At 35.0% G+C, this 14,963-nt stretch overlaps 1 protein-coding gene across 2 annotated transcripts in view; it reads right to left on the bottom strand.

The window, feature by feature from the left end:
* Positions 1–14,963, bottom strand: part of MON2 (MON2 homolog, regulator of endosome-to-Golgi trafficking) — a 121,851-nt gene that overhangs the window by 63,364 nt on the left and 43,524 nt on the right. For both annotated transcript variants that reach the window (XM_082665115.1, XM_082665116.1), the window contains exons 9-12: positions 12,209–12,333; positions 11,686–11,822; positions 10,743–10,896; positions 1,640–1,875 (exon numbers count right to left, since the gene is read on the bottom strand). In XM_082665115.1, coding sequence (XP_082521241.1) covers positions 1,640–1,875; positions 10,743–10,896; positions 11,686–11,822; positions 12,209–12,333 — 652 coding nt within the window. The remainder of the gene's footprint in view (positions 1–1,639; positions 1,876–10,742; positions 10,897–11,685; positions 11,823–12,208; positions 12,334–14,963) is intronic.

Genomic DNA, 14,963 nt, shown 5'->3' with positions numbered 1-14,963 from the left:
TGTATATCGTGCAAGTAAGTAAATAAACAGAGTAAAACAGGATCAAGTTTCTCACTGTTGGAGAAGGAAATTTCAAATATGGAAAGTTAAAAGTAAACCCTGTGGTATTAAACTGGAATTGAAAAAATTGGTGTGACCTCATGGTATTTAATATAGAGAGATATATGTTTTTATTTTTATTTATTTATTTTTTGAAGATCTTCTTAAAAATTTATTTATTTATTTATGGCGGTGTGGGGTCTTCATTGCCGCGCACAGGCTTTCTCTAGTTGCGGCGATTGGGGGCTACACTTTGTTGCAGTACGTAGGCTTCTCATTGTGGTGGCTTCTCCTGTTGCAGAGCACGGGCTCTAGGCGCTCAGGCTTCAATAGTTGTGGCTTGCAGGCTCTAGAGCGCAGGCTTAGTAGTTGTGGCGCATGGGCTTAACTGCTCCGCAGTATGTGGAATTTTCCCAGACCAGGGTTCGAATGTGTCCCCTGCATTGGCAGGTAGATTCTTAACCACTGCACCACGAGGGAAGTCCCAAGATACATATTTTTTAAATGTAGATAGATGTGTGCTCATGTAAGTGTGTATTTCTATTCACGTACCAAGAAGCATACCTAATGGCCATGTGTTAGTTTCTAAATACTATTCTCCACTAAAAGGAACTAGGGCTCCTTGGAAAAATAACTGACTCCTAGGTTAGGCAAGAAAAATCCAAGATGACCTTAGAACATTTTGCTGTATCAGACAGTAAGGTAGTGCTCAGAAAATGACAAAAGGACATGGGATGATAAAAGGACACAGGGGCTAGCAGGGGTCCCAAATGGCCATGTCAGGGAAAATGAGCATTAAACCAAATAATGATAATCAAAGATTGTAACTCTTTGAATAAAATAGGAATCCGAGAGTCTACACTAATACAAATAAATAAATGAAACAAAATAAATGAGGAAGAAGGGAAAGCTCTCTTTTACAGATGTCTCAAAGTATTTCTCCAGAAAAAGTTAATAATTAACTTTATACTGAAGAAACAAGGCACACATCATACTAACCAAATGATAAAAGTTAACATCACCAGTGTATAGCATAGCAACATTTCTGTGGTAGCTCTGCCAAAAATGAATATATTGAATCTAATTATGAGGAAACAAAAACAAACCCAAGTAGACTGGGCTGTTCTCTTCAAAAATGGCAAGGTCATATAAAACATGGAAAAATTAAGGAACTGTTCCATACTGAAGGAGGGTATAGAGACATGCAACTGAATTCAACATGTAATCCTAGACCATAAAGGACATCACTGAGGCAAATGGCAAAATTTGAAGGACATTTGGGATTCGATGACATATTGAATTGATGCTAAATTTCTGATGGTGACTATACTGTGGTTAAGTAGAAACCTGTCCTTATTTTTCGAAAATACACTTTAAAGTACTCAGGGGTAATGGGCATCATGTCTGCAACTTATTCTCAAATAGTTCAAAAAAAAAGTATAGTGACATGTATATAGAGAGAATGATAATGCAAATATTGTAGTTAACAATTGGAATATCATGGTGAAGGATATATGGAAACTATTATTTTTGCAATTTCCCTGTAAATTTAAAATTATTTCAAAATAAAAATTAAAAATACAGAATCGTAATAATATACCTATTGCTTTATCCATTTGGTCTGATGTTGACTGTAATTCTTGCTGTTCTGATGACTGTGCTGGTGAAGAAACTGCTTCAGTGGTAGTTGTCTGACATTCTGTTTCAACCTCTCCTAACTCTCCTTCAATCATACTAGTGATTCCACGTACAAGGTCTAGCAAACAATGGAATGCCACGGACATAGCATAACCTTCTGGTATAGTCGGGGGCTCAACTTTGTCCAACATCTCTAGGCTGAAATTATGAAAAAATCAGATGCTAATGAGAAGCCACAATGATGAAAATACATATAACTATTTCCATAATCTGTAGACTACAGAAATTAAGATTAACAGAATAGCAAAAGTAAATGGTCACTACTGGGTTTCCTTTGGAGGACAGATCCCTTCATGGTATTCTAAGAAAGTGATTAGAAAAATTAAGGCCTGACCAGTATGATAATTGATTATTTTAATAATTCACTTTTTGCCTCTCCCCCAAGTTGTGCCAGTATTTTCATTAATTGTTGACATTAGAAAAAATACTTACATACAAAATAGAAAAAGACAGATTACAAGCCATCTCAAACTCTGACTTAGCTGCTTTTAAAATAAGCTGCTATATAAAATCGGTAAACAACAAGGACCTACTATATAGCACAGGGGACTGTACTCAATATCCTGTAATAACCTGTAATGGAAAAGAATCTGAAAAAGAGTATCTACAAGTATTTATGTATAACTGAAATCACTTTGCTGTACACTTGAAACTAACACAATATTGTAAATTAACTGTAATTTTAAAAAGGTAATAAATAAGTAAAATAAGATCTTATAAGATCAAATCAATCCTATAAAGAGGAAAAGAAGCTTTCATACTAGGGAAAATTATTACTGTGAGATATCCAGCTCATCTGTCATCCTATCATCTCAGATACAATCGGCCAACAGGGTAAGGTAATACTTAAAGCATCAGTGTGTCACGTTCAAATTTTAGAGCAAGTTATACTCCGTAATTAGGACAGAGCTTTCAGACGGAAAGACAACAAACCTTTTGTTTCAAATCATGACAAACAGGTTTTAAATTCCTTAAAATGGAAATCTGTCAAGATAATTCAATGGAGAAAGAATAATTCAATGGGGAAAGGACTAACGGATATTCACATGTAAAAGAGTGATACTGGAGCCTTACCTCATACCATATACAAAAATGAACTCCAAGTGAATCAATGACCTAAATGTAAGATGTAAAACTAAAAACTCTTAGAAGAAAACATGGGCAAAAATCTTTATGACCTCAAATTATGAAATGGTTAGGTATGATATCAAAATGCATAAGTGACCAAAGGAAAAACAGATAAACTGAATTCATCAAAAGTAAAAATGATCGTGCTTCGAAGGACACTATCAAGAAAATGAAAAGACAATCCACAGAATGCAAGAAAATTTTTGGAAATCATATATCTGATAAGGGACTAGATGTTGAATATGTAAGAACTTTCACAACTCAATAATAATAAAAAGAAAACCCAACTAAAAAGGAGCAAAGGATTTCAATAGATATTTCTCCCAAGATGATATATAAATGGACAATAAGCACGTGAATGAGATGCTCAATGTCAATTTGAAACACAGTAAGATACCACTTACCCACTAGGACGGCTATAATCAAAAGACAGTAACAAGTATTGCTAAGGATGTGGTGAAACTGAAACCCTCACACATTGTTGGTGAAAATGTAAAATGGTGTGGTTGCTTGGGAAAACAGCTTGGCAGTTCAACAGAAAGTAAAACATAGAGTAACTACATGGCCCAGCAATTCCACCCCTACGTATACATCCAGTAGAAATGAAAATATCTATGCAAAAACTTGCAGGCAAATGCTCATAGCAGCATTATTCATAGCCAAAAAGTGGAAACAACCCAAATGCCCATCAACTGACAATGAAATAAACAAAATGTGGTACTACCATAAGGTGGAATATTATTCAGCCACAAACAGAAAGTACTGGTACAACCTGCAACATAGATGAACCTTCAAAACATTATGCTGAATAAAAGAAGCCTGACACACAAGAATATTTATTGTATGATTCCATTCATATGAAATATCCAGAATAAGCAAATCAACAGAGAAAGTAGATTAGTAGTTGCTAAGGGGTAGGGAAAGGGAGATTGCAGGATGACTGCTTATGGATATGGCTTTTTTTTCCTCTGGGGTGACGAAAAAGTTCTGAAATTAGATGCTGCTTATGGTTGCCTAACGTCTGAATATAATAAAACCATGAACTGTACAATTGTAAAAGGGCAAATTTAATCCTATGTTACTTCTATCTCAAAAACAAAATTGAAATCACTAAAGATCGTAATAAGAAAAGCTAATAAAAGTAATTTCCAAACTCAAATTCTAAAAGTCTCCTAATCATAATCAGTATAAGGTAGGAAATTTATAAAGATGTAAAACTCACAATAAACAATAAAAACACCTATGTATACCTATCATTTATCGAGCAATTTACTCTCAGCCTGGGATACTAAGGGTTTTTTTTTTTAATGTACCTCATTTAACTCCTCACAAAAACCCTAAGAGATACAGATGATAAAACTGTGAACTAGGGTGACAGTTATCAGTCAGCAGTTTTTAACCCAAGTCCAACTCTAAAGCCTATCAGTTTAACCCATATGGGCCAACTCTCAGTATTTTTAAAATTTAGGTAACCAATACTAACATATTTATATTATTGATTAAGATATTTAAGCTCAAATGGGGAAGTGAAGTTTATGGGTTTAATCTTTGCCAGGCCAATTAGCCTTAAAGAGCCACATACTAAACCAATCAGTGCCAAGCATCTTGTTAGACAAATCTCTGTTCCCAAAGAATATATCATCTATTGGGAAAATGCATCTAAAACAGATAAAATACTCCTAAACATCACAAACTCTAATTCCCAAATTCTGTGGTACAGACTTTAAGCACCAGAATAGTTAAGAGAAAAAGGTAATTTATACCACAAACCTAAACAAACCCACACTTTAACTGTTTCAGTGCTGCTTTATTGTAATTACTACACAAACTCCACTTTTAGATTAAAGGTAACCCATTTATTTAAATATTTTAAAATTAAGGTCAAGTTGAAAAAACTGTCACAAGTCCAACTTTGAAGGGAGCCATAGTATAATAAATCTGAAAGAATATACTGTCATTAATTATGTCAAAACTACTTGTCTATATGTCACTTAAGTTTTCAAATTATTACACACTTAAGTCAAAAAAGAACTGTATACACAATTAAGATTTATATGTATGTCTTCAAAGAAAACAGTGAAAATCATTTTTTACTAAAACTCACAATGAATAAAAGATACCAATTCAACAGGTAGGTCCCAATGTGAACATACTAACCCATTTACAAAAGAAACCCAATATTTTCTGTCTATTTATGATTTCAGAAGTGAGTATCGATACATATCGATAACTACCTTAAATGTAAATGGATTAACTGTTCCAACCAAAAGACACAGACTGGCTGAATGGATACAAAAATAAGACCCATATATATGCTCTCTACAAGAAACCCACTTCAGACCTAGAGACACATACAGACTGAAAGTGAGGGGATGGAAAAAGATATTCCATGCAAATGGAAATCAAAAGAAAGCTGGAGTAGCAATTCTCATATCAGACAAAATAGACTTTAAAATAAAGACTATTATAAGAGACAAAGAATGACACTACATAATGACCAAGGGACCAATCCAAGAAGAAGATACAAAAATTATAAATATTTATGCACCCAACATAGGAGCACCTCAATACATAAGACAGATGCTAACAGCCATAAAAGAGGATATCAACAGAAACACAATTATAGTAGGGGACTTTAACACCCCACTTTCACCAATGGACAGATCATCCAAAATGAAAATAAATAAGTAAACACAAGCGTTAAATGACACACTAAACAAGATGGACCTGACTGATATTTATAGGACATTCGATCCAAAAACAACAGAATACACATTCTTCTCAAGTGCTCATGGAACATTCTACAGGACAGATCATATCCTGGGTCACAAATCAAGCCTTGGTAAATTTAAGAAAACTGAAATCATATCAAGTATCTTTTCTGACCACAACGCTATGAGACTAGATATCAGTTACAGGAAAAAACCTGTAAAAAAAGCAAACATATGGAGGCTAAACAATACACTACTAAATAATCAAGAGATCACTGAAGAAATCAAAGAGGATATCAAAAAATATCTAGAAACAAATGACAATGAAAACACAATGATCCCAAACCTATGGGATGAAGTAAAAGCAGTTCTAAGCGGGAAGTTTATAGAAATACAATCCTACCTCAAGAAACAAGAAACATCTCAAATAAACAACCAAACCTTACACCTAAAGCAATCAGAGAAAGAAGAACAAAAGAACCCCCAAAGTTAGCAGAAGGAAAGAAATCATAAAGATCAGATCAGAAATAAATGAAAAAGAAATGAAGGAAACAATAGCAAAGATCAATAAAACTAAAAGCTGGTTCATTGAGAAGATAAACACAATTGATAAACCATTAGTCAGACTCATCAAGAAAAAAAGGGAGAAGACCCAAATCAATAGAATTAGAAATGAAAAAGGAGAAGTAACAACTGACATTGCAGAAATACAAAGGATCATGAGAGATTACTACAAGCAACTATATGCCAATAAAATGGACAGCCTGGAAGAAATGGACACATTCTTAGAAAAGCACAACCTTCTGAGACTGAACCAGGAAGAAATAGGAAATATAAACAGACCAGTCACAAGCACTGAAATTGAGACTGTGATTTAAAATCTTCCAACAAACAAGAGTCCAGGACCAGATGGCTTCACAGGTGAATTCTATCAAACATTTAGAGAAAAGCTAACACCTATCCTTCTCAAATACTTCTAAAATATAGCAGAGGGAAGAACACTCCCAAACTCATTCTACAAGGCCACCATCACCCTGATACCAAAACCAGACAGAGATGTCACAAAGAAAGAAAACTACAGGCCAATATCACTGATGAACATAGATGCAAAAATCCTCAACAAAATACTAGCAAGCAGAATTCAACAGCACATTAAAAGGATCATACACCATGATCAAGTGGGGTTTACCCCAGGAATGCAAGGATTCTTCAGTATACGCAAATCAATCAATGTGATACACCATGTTAACAAATTGAAGGAGAAAAACCATATGATCATCTCAATAGATGCAGAGAAAGCGTTCGACAAAATTCAACACCCATTTATGATAAAAACTCTCCAGAAAATAGGCATAAAGGGAACTTTCCTCAACAGAATAAAGGCCATATATGACAAGCCCACAGCCAACATCGCCCTCAATGGTGAAAAACTGAAACCATTTCCACTAAGATCAGGAACAAGACAAGGCTGCCCACTCTCACCACTATGATTCAACATTGTTTTGGAAGTTTGAGCCACAGCCATCAGAGAAGAAAAAGAAATAAAAGGAATCCAAATCAGAAAGAAGTAAAACTGCCACTGTTTGCAGATGACATGATACTATACATAGAGAATCCTAAAGATGCTACCATAAAACTACTAGAGCTAATCAATGAATTTGGTAAAGTAGCAGGATACAAAATTAATGCATAGAAATCTCTTGCACTCCTATACACTAATGATGAAAAATGTGAAAGTGAAATTAAGGAAACACTCCCATTTACCACTGCAACAAAACGAATAAAATACGTAGGAATAAACCTACCTAAGGAGATAAAAGTCCTGTATGCAGAAAACTATAAGACACTGATGAAAGAAATTAAAGACGATACAAACAGATGGAGAGACATGCCATATTCTTGGATTGGAAGAATCAACATTGTGAAAATGACTATACTACCCAAAGCAATTTACAAATTCAATGCAATCCCTATCAAACTACCAATGGCATTTTTCACAGAACTAGAACAAAAAATTTCACAATTTGTATGGAAACACAAAAGACCCCAAATAGCCAAAGCAATCTTGAGAAAGAAAAACAGAGCTGGAGGAATCAGGCTCCCTGACTTCAGACTATACTACAAAGCTACAGTAATCAAGACAGTATGGTACAAAAACAGAAATATAGATCAATGGAACAGGACAGAAAGCCCAGAGATAAACCCATGCACATATGGTCACCTTATTTTTGATAAAGGAGGCAAGAATATACAATGGGGAAAAGGCAGCCTCTTCAATAAGTGGTGCTGGGAAAACTGGACAACTACATGTAAAAGAATGAAATTAGAACACTGCCTAACACCATATACAGAAATAAACTCTAAATGGATTAAAGACCTAAATGTAAGGCCAGACACTATCAAACTCTTAGAGGAAAACATAGGCAGAACACTCTATGACATAAATCACAGCAAGATCCTTTTTGACCCACCTCCTAGAGAAATGGAAATAAAAACAAAAATAAACAAATGGGACCTAATGAAACTTAAAAGCTTTTGCACAGCTAAGGAAAACATAAACAAGACGAAAAGACAACCCTCAGAATGGGAGAAAATATTTGCAAATGAAGCAACTGACAAAGGATGAATCTCATGCAGCTCAATATCAAAAACACAAACTACCCAATCCAAAAATGGGCAGAAGATCTAAACAGACATCTCTCCAAAGAAGACATACAGATTGCCAACAAACACATGAAAGGATGCTCAACATCACTAATCATTAGAGAAATGCAAATCAAAACTACAATGAGGTAGCAGCTCACACCAGTCAGAATGGCCATCATCAAAAAATCTACAAACAATAAAGGCTGGAGAGGGTGTGCAGAAAAGGGAACCCTCTTGCACTGTCGGTGGGAATGTAAATTGATACACTATGGAAAACAGTATGGAGGTTCCTTAGGAAACTAAAAATAGAACTACCATACGACCCAGCAATCCCACTACTGGGCATATACCCTGAGAAAACCATAATTAGAGTCATGCACCACAATGTTCATTGCAGCACTATTTACAATAGCTAGGACATGGAAGCAACCTAAATGTCCATCAACAGATGAATGGATAAAGAAGATGTGGCACATATATACAATGGAATATTACTCAGCCATAAAAAGAAATGAAATTGAGTGATTTGTAGTGAGGTGGATGGACCTAGAGTCTGTCATACAGAGTGAAGTAAGTCAGAAAGAGAAAAACAAATACCATATGCTAACACATATACATGGAATCTAAAAAAAAAAAAGTTCTGAAGAACGTAGGGGCAGGACAGGAATAAAGATGCAGACGTAGAGAATGGACTTGAGGACACAGGATGGGGGAAGGGTAAGCTGGGACAAAGTGAGAGTGTGGTATGGAGTTATATATACTACCAATGTAAAATAGATAGCTAGTGGGAAGCAGCCACATAGCACAGGGAGATCAACTTGGTGCTTTGTGACCACCTAAAGGGGTGGGATAGGGAGGGTAGGAGGGAGACTTAAGAGGGAAGAGATATGGGGATATAGGTATACATATAGCTGATTCACCTTGTTATACAGCAGAAATTAACACAACATTGTAAAGCAATTATACTTCAATAAATATGTTAAAAAAATAATAATTATGTCTTTGCTCACTCTTATTTCCTCAGATATATCCTTTCTGTTCCTATCTTCACTGTGATCACTCTCTACACCCTTATAACTTGCTTTTTCTTCAAACAGTTAACCATTACCCAACGTGATACTACATGTTTATTTGCATCTTTATTGACTATCTCACTCACTAAAATGTAAGGTCCACAAGAGCAGCAATTTTGTTTTGTGTTGGGATTGTTTCAATTTAAAAAATGAGGTGGGGTAATGAATGAGATAATTATTAATGTCTCCTTCAGTGCTAGAAATCTGATTCTTTTATAACTTGATACTGTAGTATACTCAATCATTAGCCTTTGTAGCAAGGCAAAGCCTATATGAGACAGTAACTTCAATCTTTTAAGTGACTAAGAATAACAATATTTCGGTCCTCCATGACTCTTTACTTTTATAATTTTAGGCAAAATAAAAAGCTGCACAGCAAAATATCATTGTGATGATACAATGCAGGCTGACATATCATACAAATTCATGATTTAAACTAGTCAGAGATTCTGCTTCACAGTTTAAGTCTTGATTTACTGTCACTGGAACAGTGTTTTAATTATGCATATCAATTACTCAAAATATATTAGTTAACTGCCTCACAACTGTGGCAATGTTAAACACATGTAGTATTGGTTGCTTTATCTCTGTAAGCACTACAGTTCACTAAGACTTACTTAAGAAAAATCAACAATACACTGTTGAATATGTAGTTGTTAAACTGAAATGTCTAATGACAAATTTTTGTTTTGTTTGTTTGTTTGTTTGTTTGCAGTACGCAGGCCTCTCACTGCCGTGGCCTCTCCCGTTGCGGAGCACAGGTTCCGGACCGCAGGCTCAGCAGCCATGGCTCACGGGCCCAGCCGCTCCACGGCATGTGGGATCTTCCCGGACTGGGGCACGAACCCGTGTCCCCTGCATCGGCAGGTGGACTCTCAACCACTGCGCCATCAGGGAAGCCCCATAATGACAAATTTTTAAATAACACATGTGGAATCCATTAAACACTTTAATTAATTAAACTAAAAGTTCCATGTGGTAAACCCTAAAAATGTGATCAGCCAAACATTTAACTATCCACATACAGAATCCTGAAAGGTAGATATGTCACTACTCCCATTTTATAGTTGAGTACATTGAGATTTTTAAATAGGTAAACTAATTTGCTGAAGATAACTCAGTATCAGAAGACCTAAGTCCACAAGGCCTGAAATCAAGCCACATATTTAAATCAAAAAGCCATACAGAACAAGTGGATAGGTCCTTAGGTAAAGAAATCACATTCTGTTTTGTTATGCTGTTAATAGTCCTCAAGTAGTACAAAAGAAAACAAACAAAATCCAGTCCTAGATAAAATTCTCAAAATATAACAAAAGAAAATTAGTTCTTAAATATGTTAGAAATAGTAGGTCTAAAATTTTAAATATAATGCAGAGAGAAACATTTTACTATAAAATATAAACCCCAACAGTAACATTCCTTACAAAATAATGCTACTACTACTTACTAGGTTGCTTTAGCACTGCCTTGTACTGTTACAGTCAGAATAGGTATCCAAGTTCCCCTATATTCAAATGCTGGTAGCAAAGTAACACCTCCACCAATCCCCAACATTCCTGAGTTAGCTGGTGCCGAGACAGGGCCACCTGAATTATTGCTTCCTGTTAGATAAGGGAAAGCAAGCAAAGACACCAATTTATTACTTAATTACAAATCCATAATATTCAAACACTTGGTCAATTTTTTAAAATTATGCTATAGGAATGGATACTGCACAAATAAATGAAATTTACCAATCCTATTTTGGCTACTAGAGAGTCTCCCTGTTTCCCCAAAACACCATTTCCTTCTTTATATAAAAGGTACTAACGAGTAAAAATACTGACAAACTATGTAACATACCTTTTGTTAAATCACTTTTTATCAGAGGTGGGATTAAAGGACAAAAGAGACCACTAATCAGAAAGTTAAAAATGGAAGAGAAAGAAGTTAAAGGGAACAAGAAGCTATACACTGATTTCCAAATTTAAATCACGTTCACCTGTTTTGTTAAAAGAATGACTAACAGACCTCCTTAGTTACTACCTTAGTAGTAACCACACTCTTTAAAGAGAGGCACCAAATGAAGATTCTTCTAAAATGAAAATTAGCATCTAAACTTTTGTTCTTATGTGATGAGAGGAACTGAAAGTATATCAGAGAAGAATATATATTCTGGAAAGAAACATAGTTACCTCAGTGAAATCAAATTATTCTTTAAGTGTAAATCTTTATATTTATATATAAAACTTAAAATACTATAAAGAAATATAAGAAATTATAAAATAAATGTATATATTTAGGTAACCTCAATTTCTCTAGTCACAGGATTTCTGTAAATATCCTCTCAGAATATTGAATATTGTAAATTATGCCAGAATATAAAAACCAAAATATGACTAAGCCTTTACCAGCTTGGTTTGTCGTAGCAGGATTTCCAGTCGGAGGGACAAGAAACAAGGACTGGATAAAAGATCCCAGTGCATTCACAATATCACGAAAAACCTTGGTAGAATGCTGTTTCATATCATAGGACTGACAAAATGACCTGTAAAATAATTTTAAATGTTTTTGGAGAAAATATTTGATTAAAAATGTTTAATTTTTTTTTAATAGCAAGTAATGTTTATAAATCAGTCTCAATGCTATACTTAAAACTTCTTCAGCACACCCGAGTGATTTTACTAACTCTGGACAAAGGTTCAGAATGAGGTCAGTGTTCTAAAAAAATTATCTTGGCCATATTAACTCAGTAAATTCAATTGATGGCAATCCCTAACCACACTTTTTGCCCACACATACACCCCTCCATATACATACAATACACAATTTTCTTTGTTTAGAAATTATTATTGAAATAAATATTTAAGCTCTTCCTGTTAGCATAAATATTAACCTATCCATTTAACAAAATACTGCTGAGTAAAGTTTTACCTCAGTAGCTGAGGCTGCACACAGAGTCTGTGTATTGATTCCACTGCAACAGCTCGTAGCCACTGTGGTTTATCTCCATCCAGAAATTTCACCAGAAGTGACAGAAATATTTCACATTCAGTTACCTAAAAAATACAACATTTTTAATAATATTTCTTTAAATCTAAGAGTTATAAATTATACTCTTATTCTTACTCCTATGGACAAACCAATAAAATCTTTTAATTTTAAATAAATTATGATCCTTAATGGGGAGTAGAGAAAAAGAAAAGAAGGGAAAAGTAGTTATATATGGAAAAGATAACAGTAAAAATAGTCAGTGTCTCTCTAAATATATCATCGAAAACTCACACTAATGATCTTCTAACATGGTTAATCTTTTATACCTGTTCTTTAGAAAGCACTATGCACCATCATGCCATCCTCATTCCTGGAAGGCAGCATGTATCATGTACACTCATGTACCCTTCATTAATATCCCAACACTTTTTCCATATGTTCTTATGCTGCTTCAGAAACAAAGAGGCAATAAGCCAAAGAATGTCTGGCATATATTTTCTAGTAGGAAATCAAGAAGGAACCTGTAGCAGTTGACAGGTGTAAGATATATAAAGTACTGAGAACAAGGCTTGGTACATAGTTTTGCATTATTAACTATTAGTTATTACCTTTGGTATTAATATAAGCCATCTCCTTTGCAAGCTCTTTATAAATAAATAACATTTAAAGCATATTCTTGACATTATTCATTAAATGTCTGATAACTGAACGAATGAACAAAGGAAAAGTCACCAGTTTATTCAAAGGTTGTTTCTGTTACATACTTGTTGAGGACACAGCAGGACCTCTGGGAAGTAAGAATTAACCTGACATTGTGATCGCTAGGCCAAACTAAATCATACTTCCACACCAAGGACAGCAGGTTATTGGAGGTTTTAGCTGGGGGTGCTCCAAAATGAGTGAGCATAATGCGAGGCAAGGGATTATGAGAATAGAGGAGCCCTCAGGATTTTAGCCCGAAGTCTCAGCAGTTGGTATTTTCTAATGCCTTTTAGGTAGATGCTTAAAAATAGGACATAATTATAAGGATAAAGTAAGAGGGATAACTAAAAATAGTTTCATCCTTAGACTGCTATGACTGGGTAAGTCATAAGGCAGAGCTTTGTCACTGTCCTAAACTTGATATGGTTGAAAAGCACTAGATCAGAAATCACATGGCTCAGCTTCTTTATCCATCAACTTTGTAGATGACAACAAGCTAGGTAATCTTCTTATAAATAAAGGATAAAAGTACCTGCACCTTCCTGAGAACTCAAATGAGAAAAATATGAGTAAAAAAATCCCCTAGACATGACAAAGTGACATGCAAGTGCACAGTGCTTACTCTTTTTTATAAGTAAAATTACCCCTTTTAGTAAAGAACTGAAAAGGAGAGAATCATGCTAGTGACTCACTGGGCAACAGTTTTATCTACTGAAGAGTTTTAACATGAGTAGGTCCTTCAAAATGTGTACTATCTGCTTTAGAGTAAAAGTAGAATTTAAAATGGTGACAGAATTGAAGCTCACTGGTTAGGTTTTCAAGCCAGAAAATAAAGGCTCTCAGAAACATCAAGTACATCACAGCCAAAGGAATTATTAATGTTATAAAACTTGCCTTTAAGAGTTTCCTTTCATTTCCTCTCCTATGAAAAAGTGACTACAGTACAAATCAAACAATCACTCAATTTTATACTACAGCCACTAAAATCTTGTGATTTGGGTAAAAGAGAGAGCCTCTCTCCTGGGGTCTGGAGCTTTGCTCTTGCTTCTTCCCTCCTTGCCAAGTGTGAAACTCTGATCAGAGAACTAGTGTCTGAGGACAATGAATTGTCCTCAAGGGTATCTATCAATGGAAGGTGCCTATTGTGAATCTAAGTTAAGCCTTTCCTCCAAGAGGCTGCACTCATATGAAACAGGTATCTATGGTCCAAGTCCAACTCTTGTGGCACAAAAGTACTCCGTGAACACCATTATACTAGCGTGAAGGGTGATGAATGTTTCTGAATTCCTATAGTCCTTTGGTACCAAATAATAGTCAAGAGACAACTGATGTTTAAGATGAATCAAAGCCATCCTGGTGGAAATTTTCATCGAAATACCACATAGATGTCTGATATGGTATAATGTACATAAGATAACTGTTTGCTTAGGAGACAGTGAAGAAAGTCTTGTAGAATATTTAAATGCAGGAGTCTATTTCTCAGGAGCTGTTTAGTGCTAACAACCTTATAGCTAGTGGATTTGTCAGTGATAAGATTCTTTGTGAGAGAAATATATGTAAAGATGTGGAAAATTAAGTTGCACAAGTCAATTTAGCCCATTCATTCCTTTTTAAAAGCAGTAAGTCAAAGGCAGAAGAGAGATATGCTAGCCACTTACAACTAAGTTTAGTAAACTCCTTAAAGATATGTTCCTAAAAAAGACATCTGGGCATGGAGCCTAAGTGTATCAGAGAGCAGAAGAGCACCTAGCTCCGATGACAGGACGTGGAAAGAATATAGTGTACTACCTATATTATATCTGTACCTGAATGACTGGAGCATTCTAATTTCTTCTAATCACTCTCTATATATTAACAGAAGATTAGTTATCTTCTCCGCCCTGAGTTACTTGATAGAATAAGAGATAAGCTGGTGAATACTGGGGAAGAACACTGATTCTCCAGTGCAGTGGTTCCCAAAGTGTGGTCCCTCAGACCATTTCAGTACATCTGT

This window comes from Grampus griseus, assembly GCF_964374135.1.
Source record: "Grampus griseus genome assembly, chromosome: 11".
NCBI classification, from domain to species: domain Eukaryota; kingdom Metazoa; phylum Chordata; class Mammalia; order Artiodactyla; family Delphinidae; genus Grampus; species Grampus griseus.
This window is presented reverse-complemented; position numbering and strand designations above follow the sequence as displayed.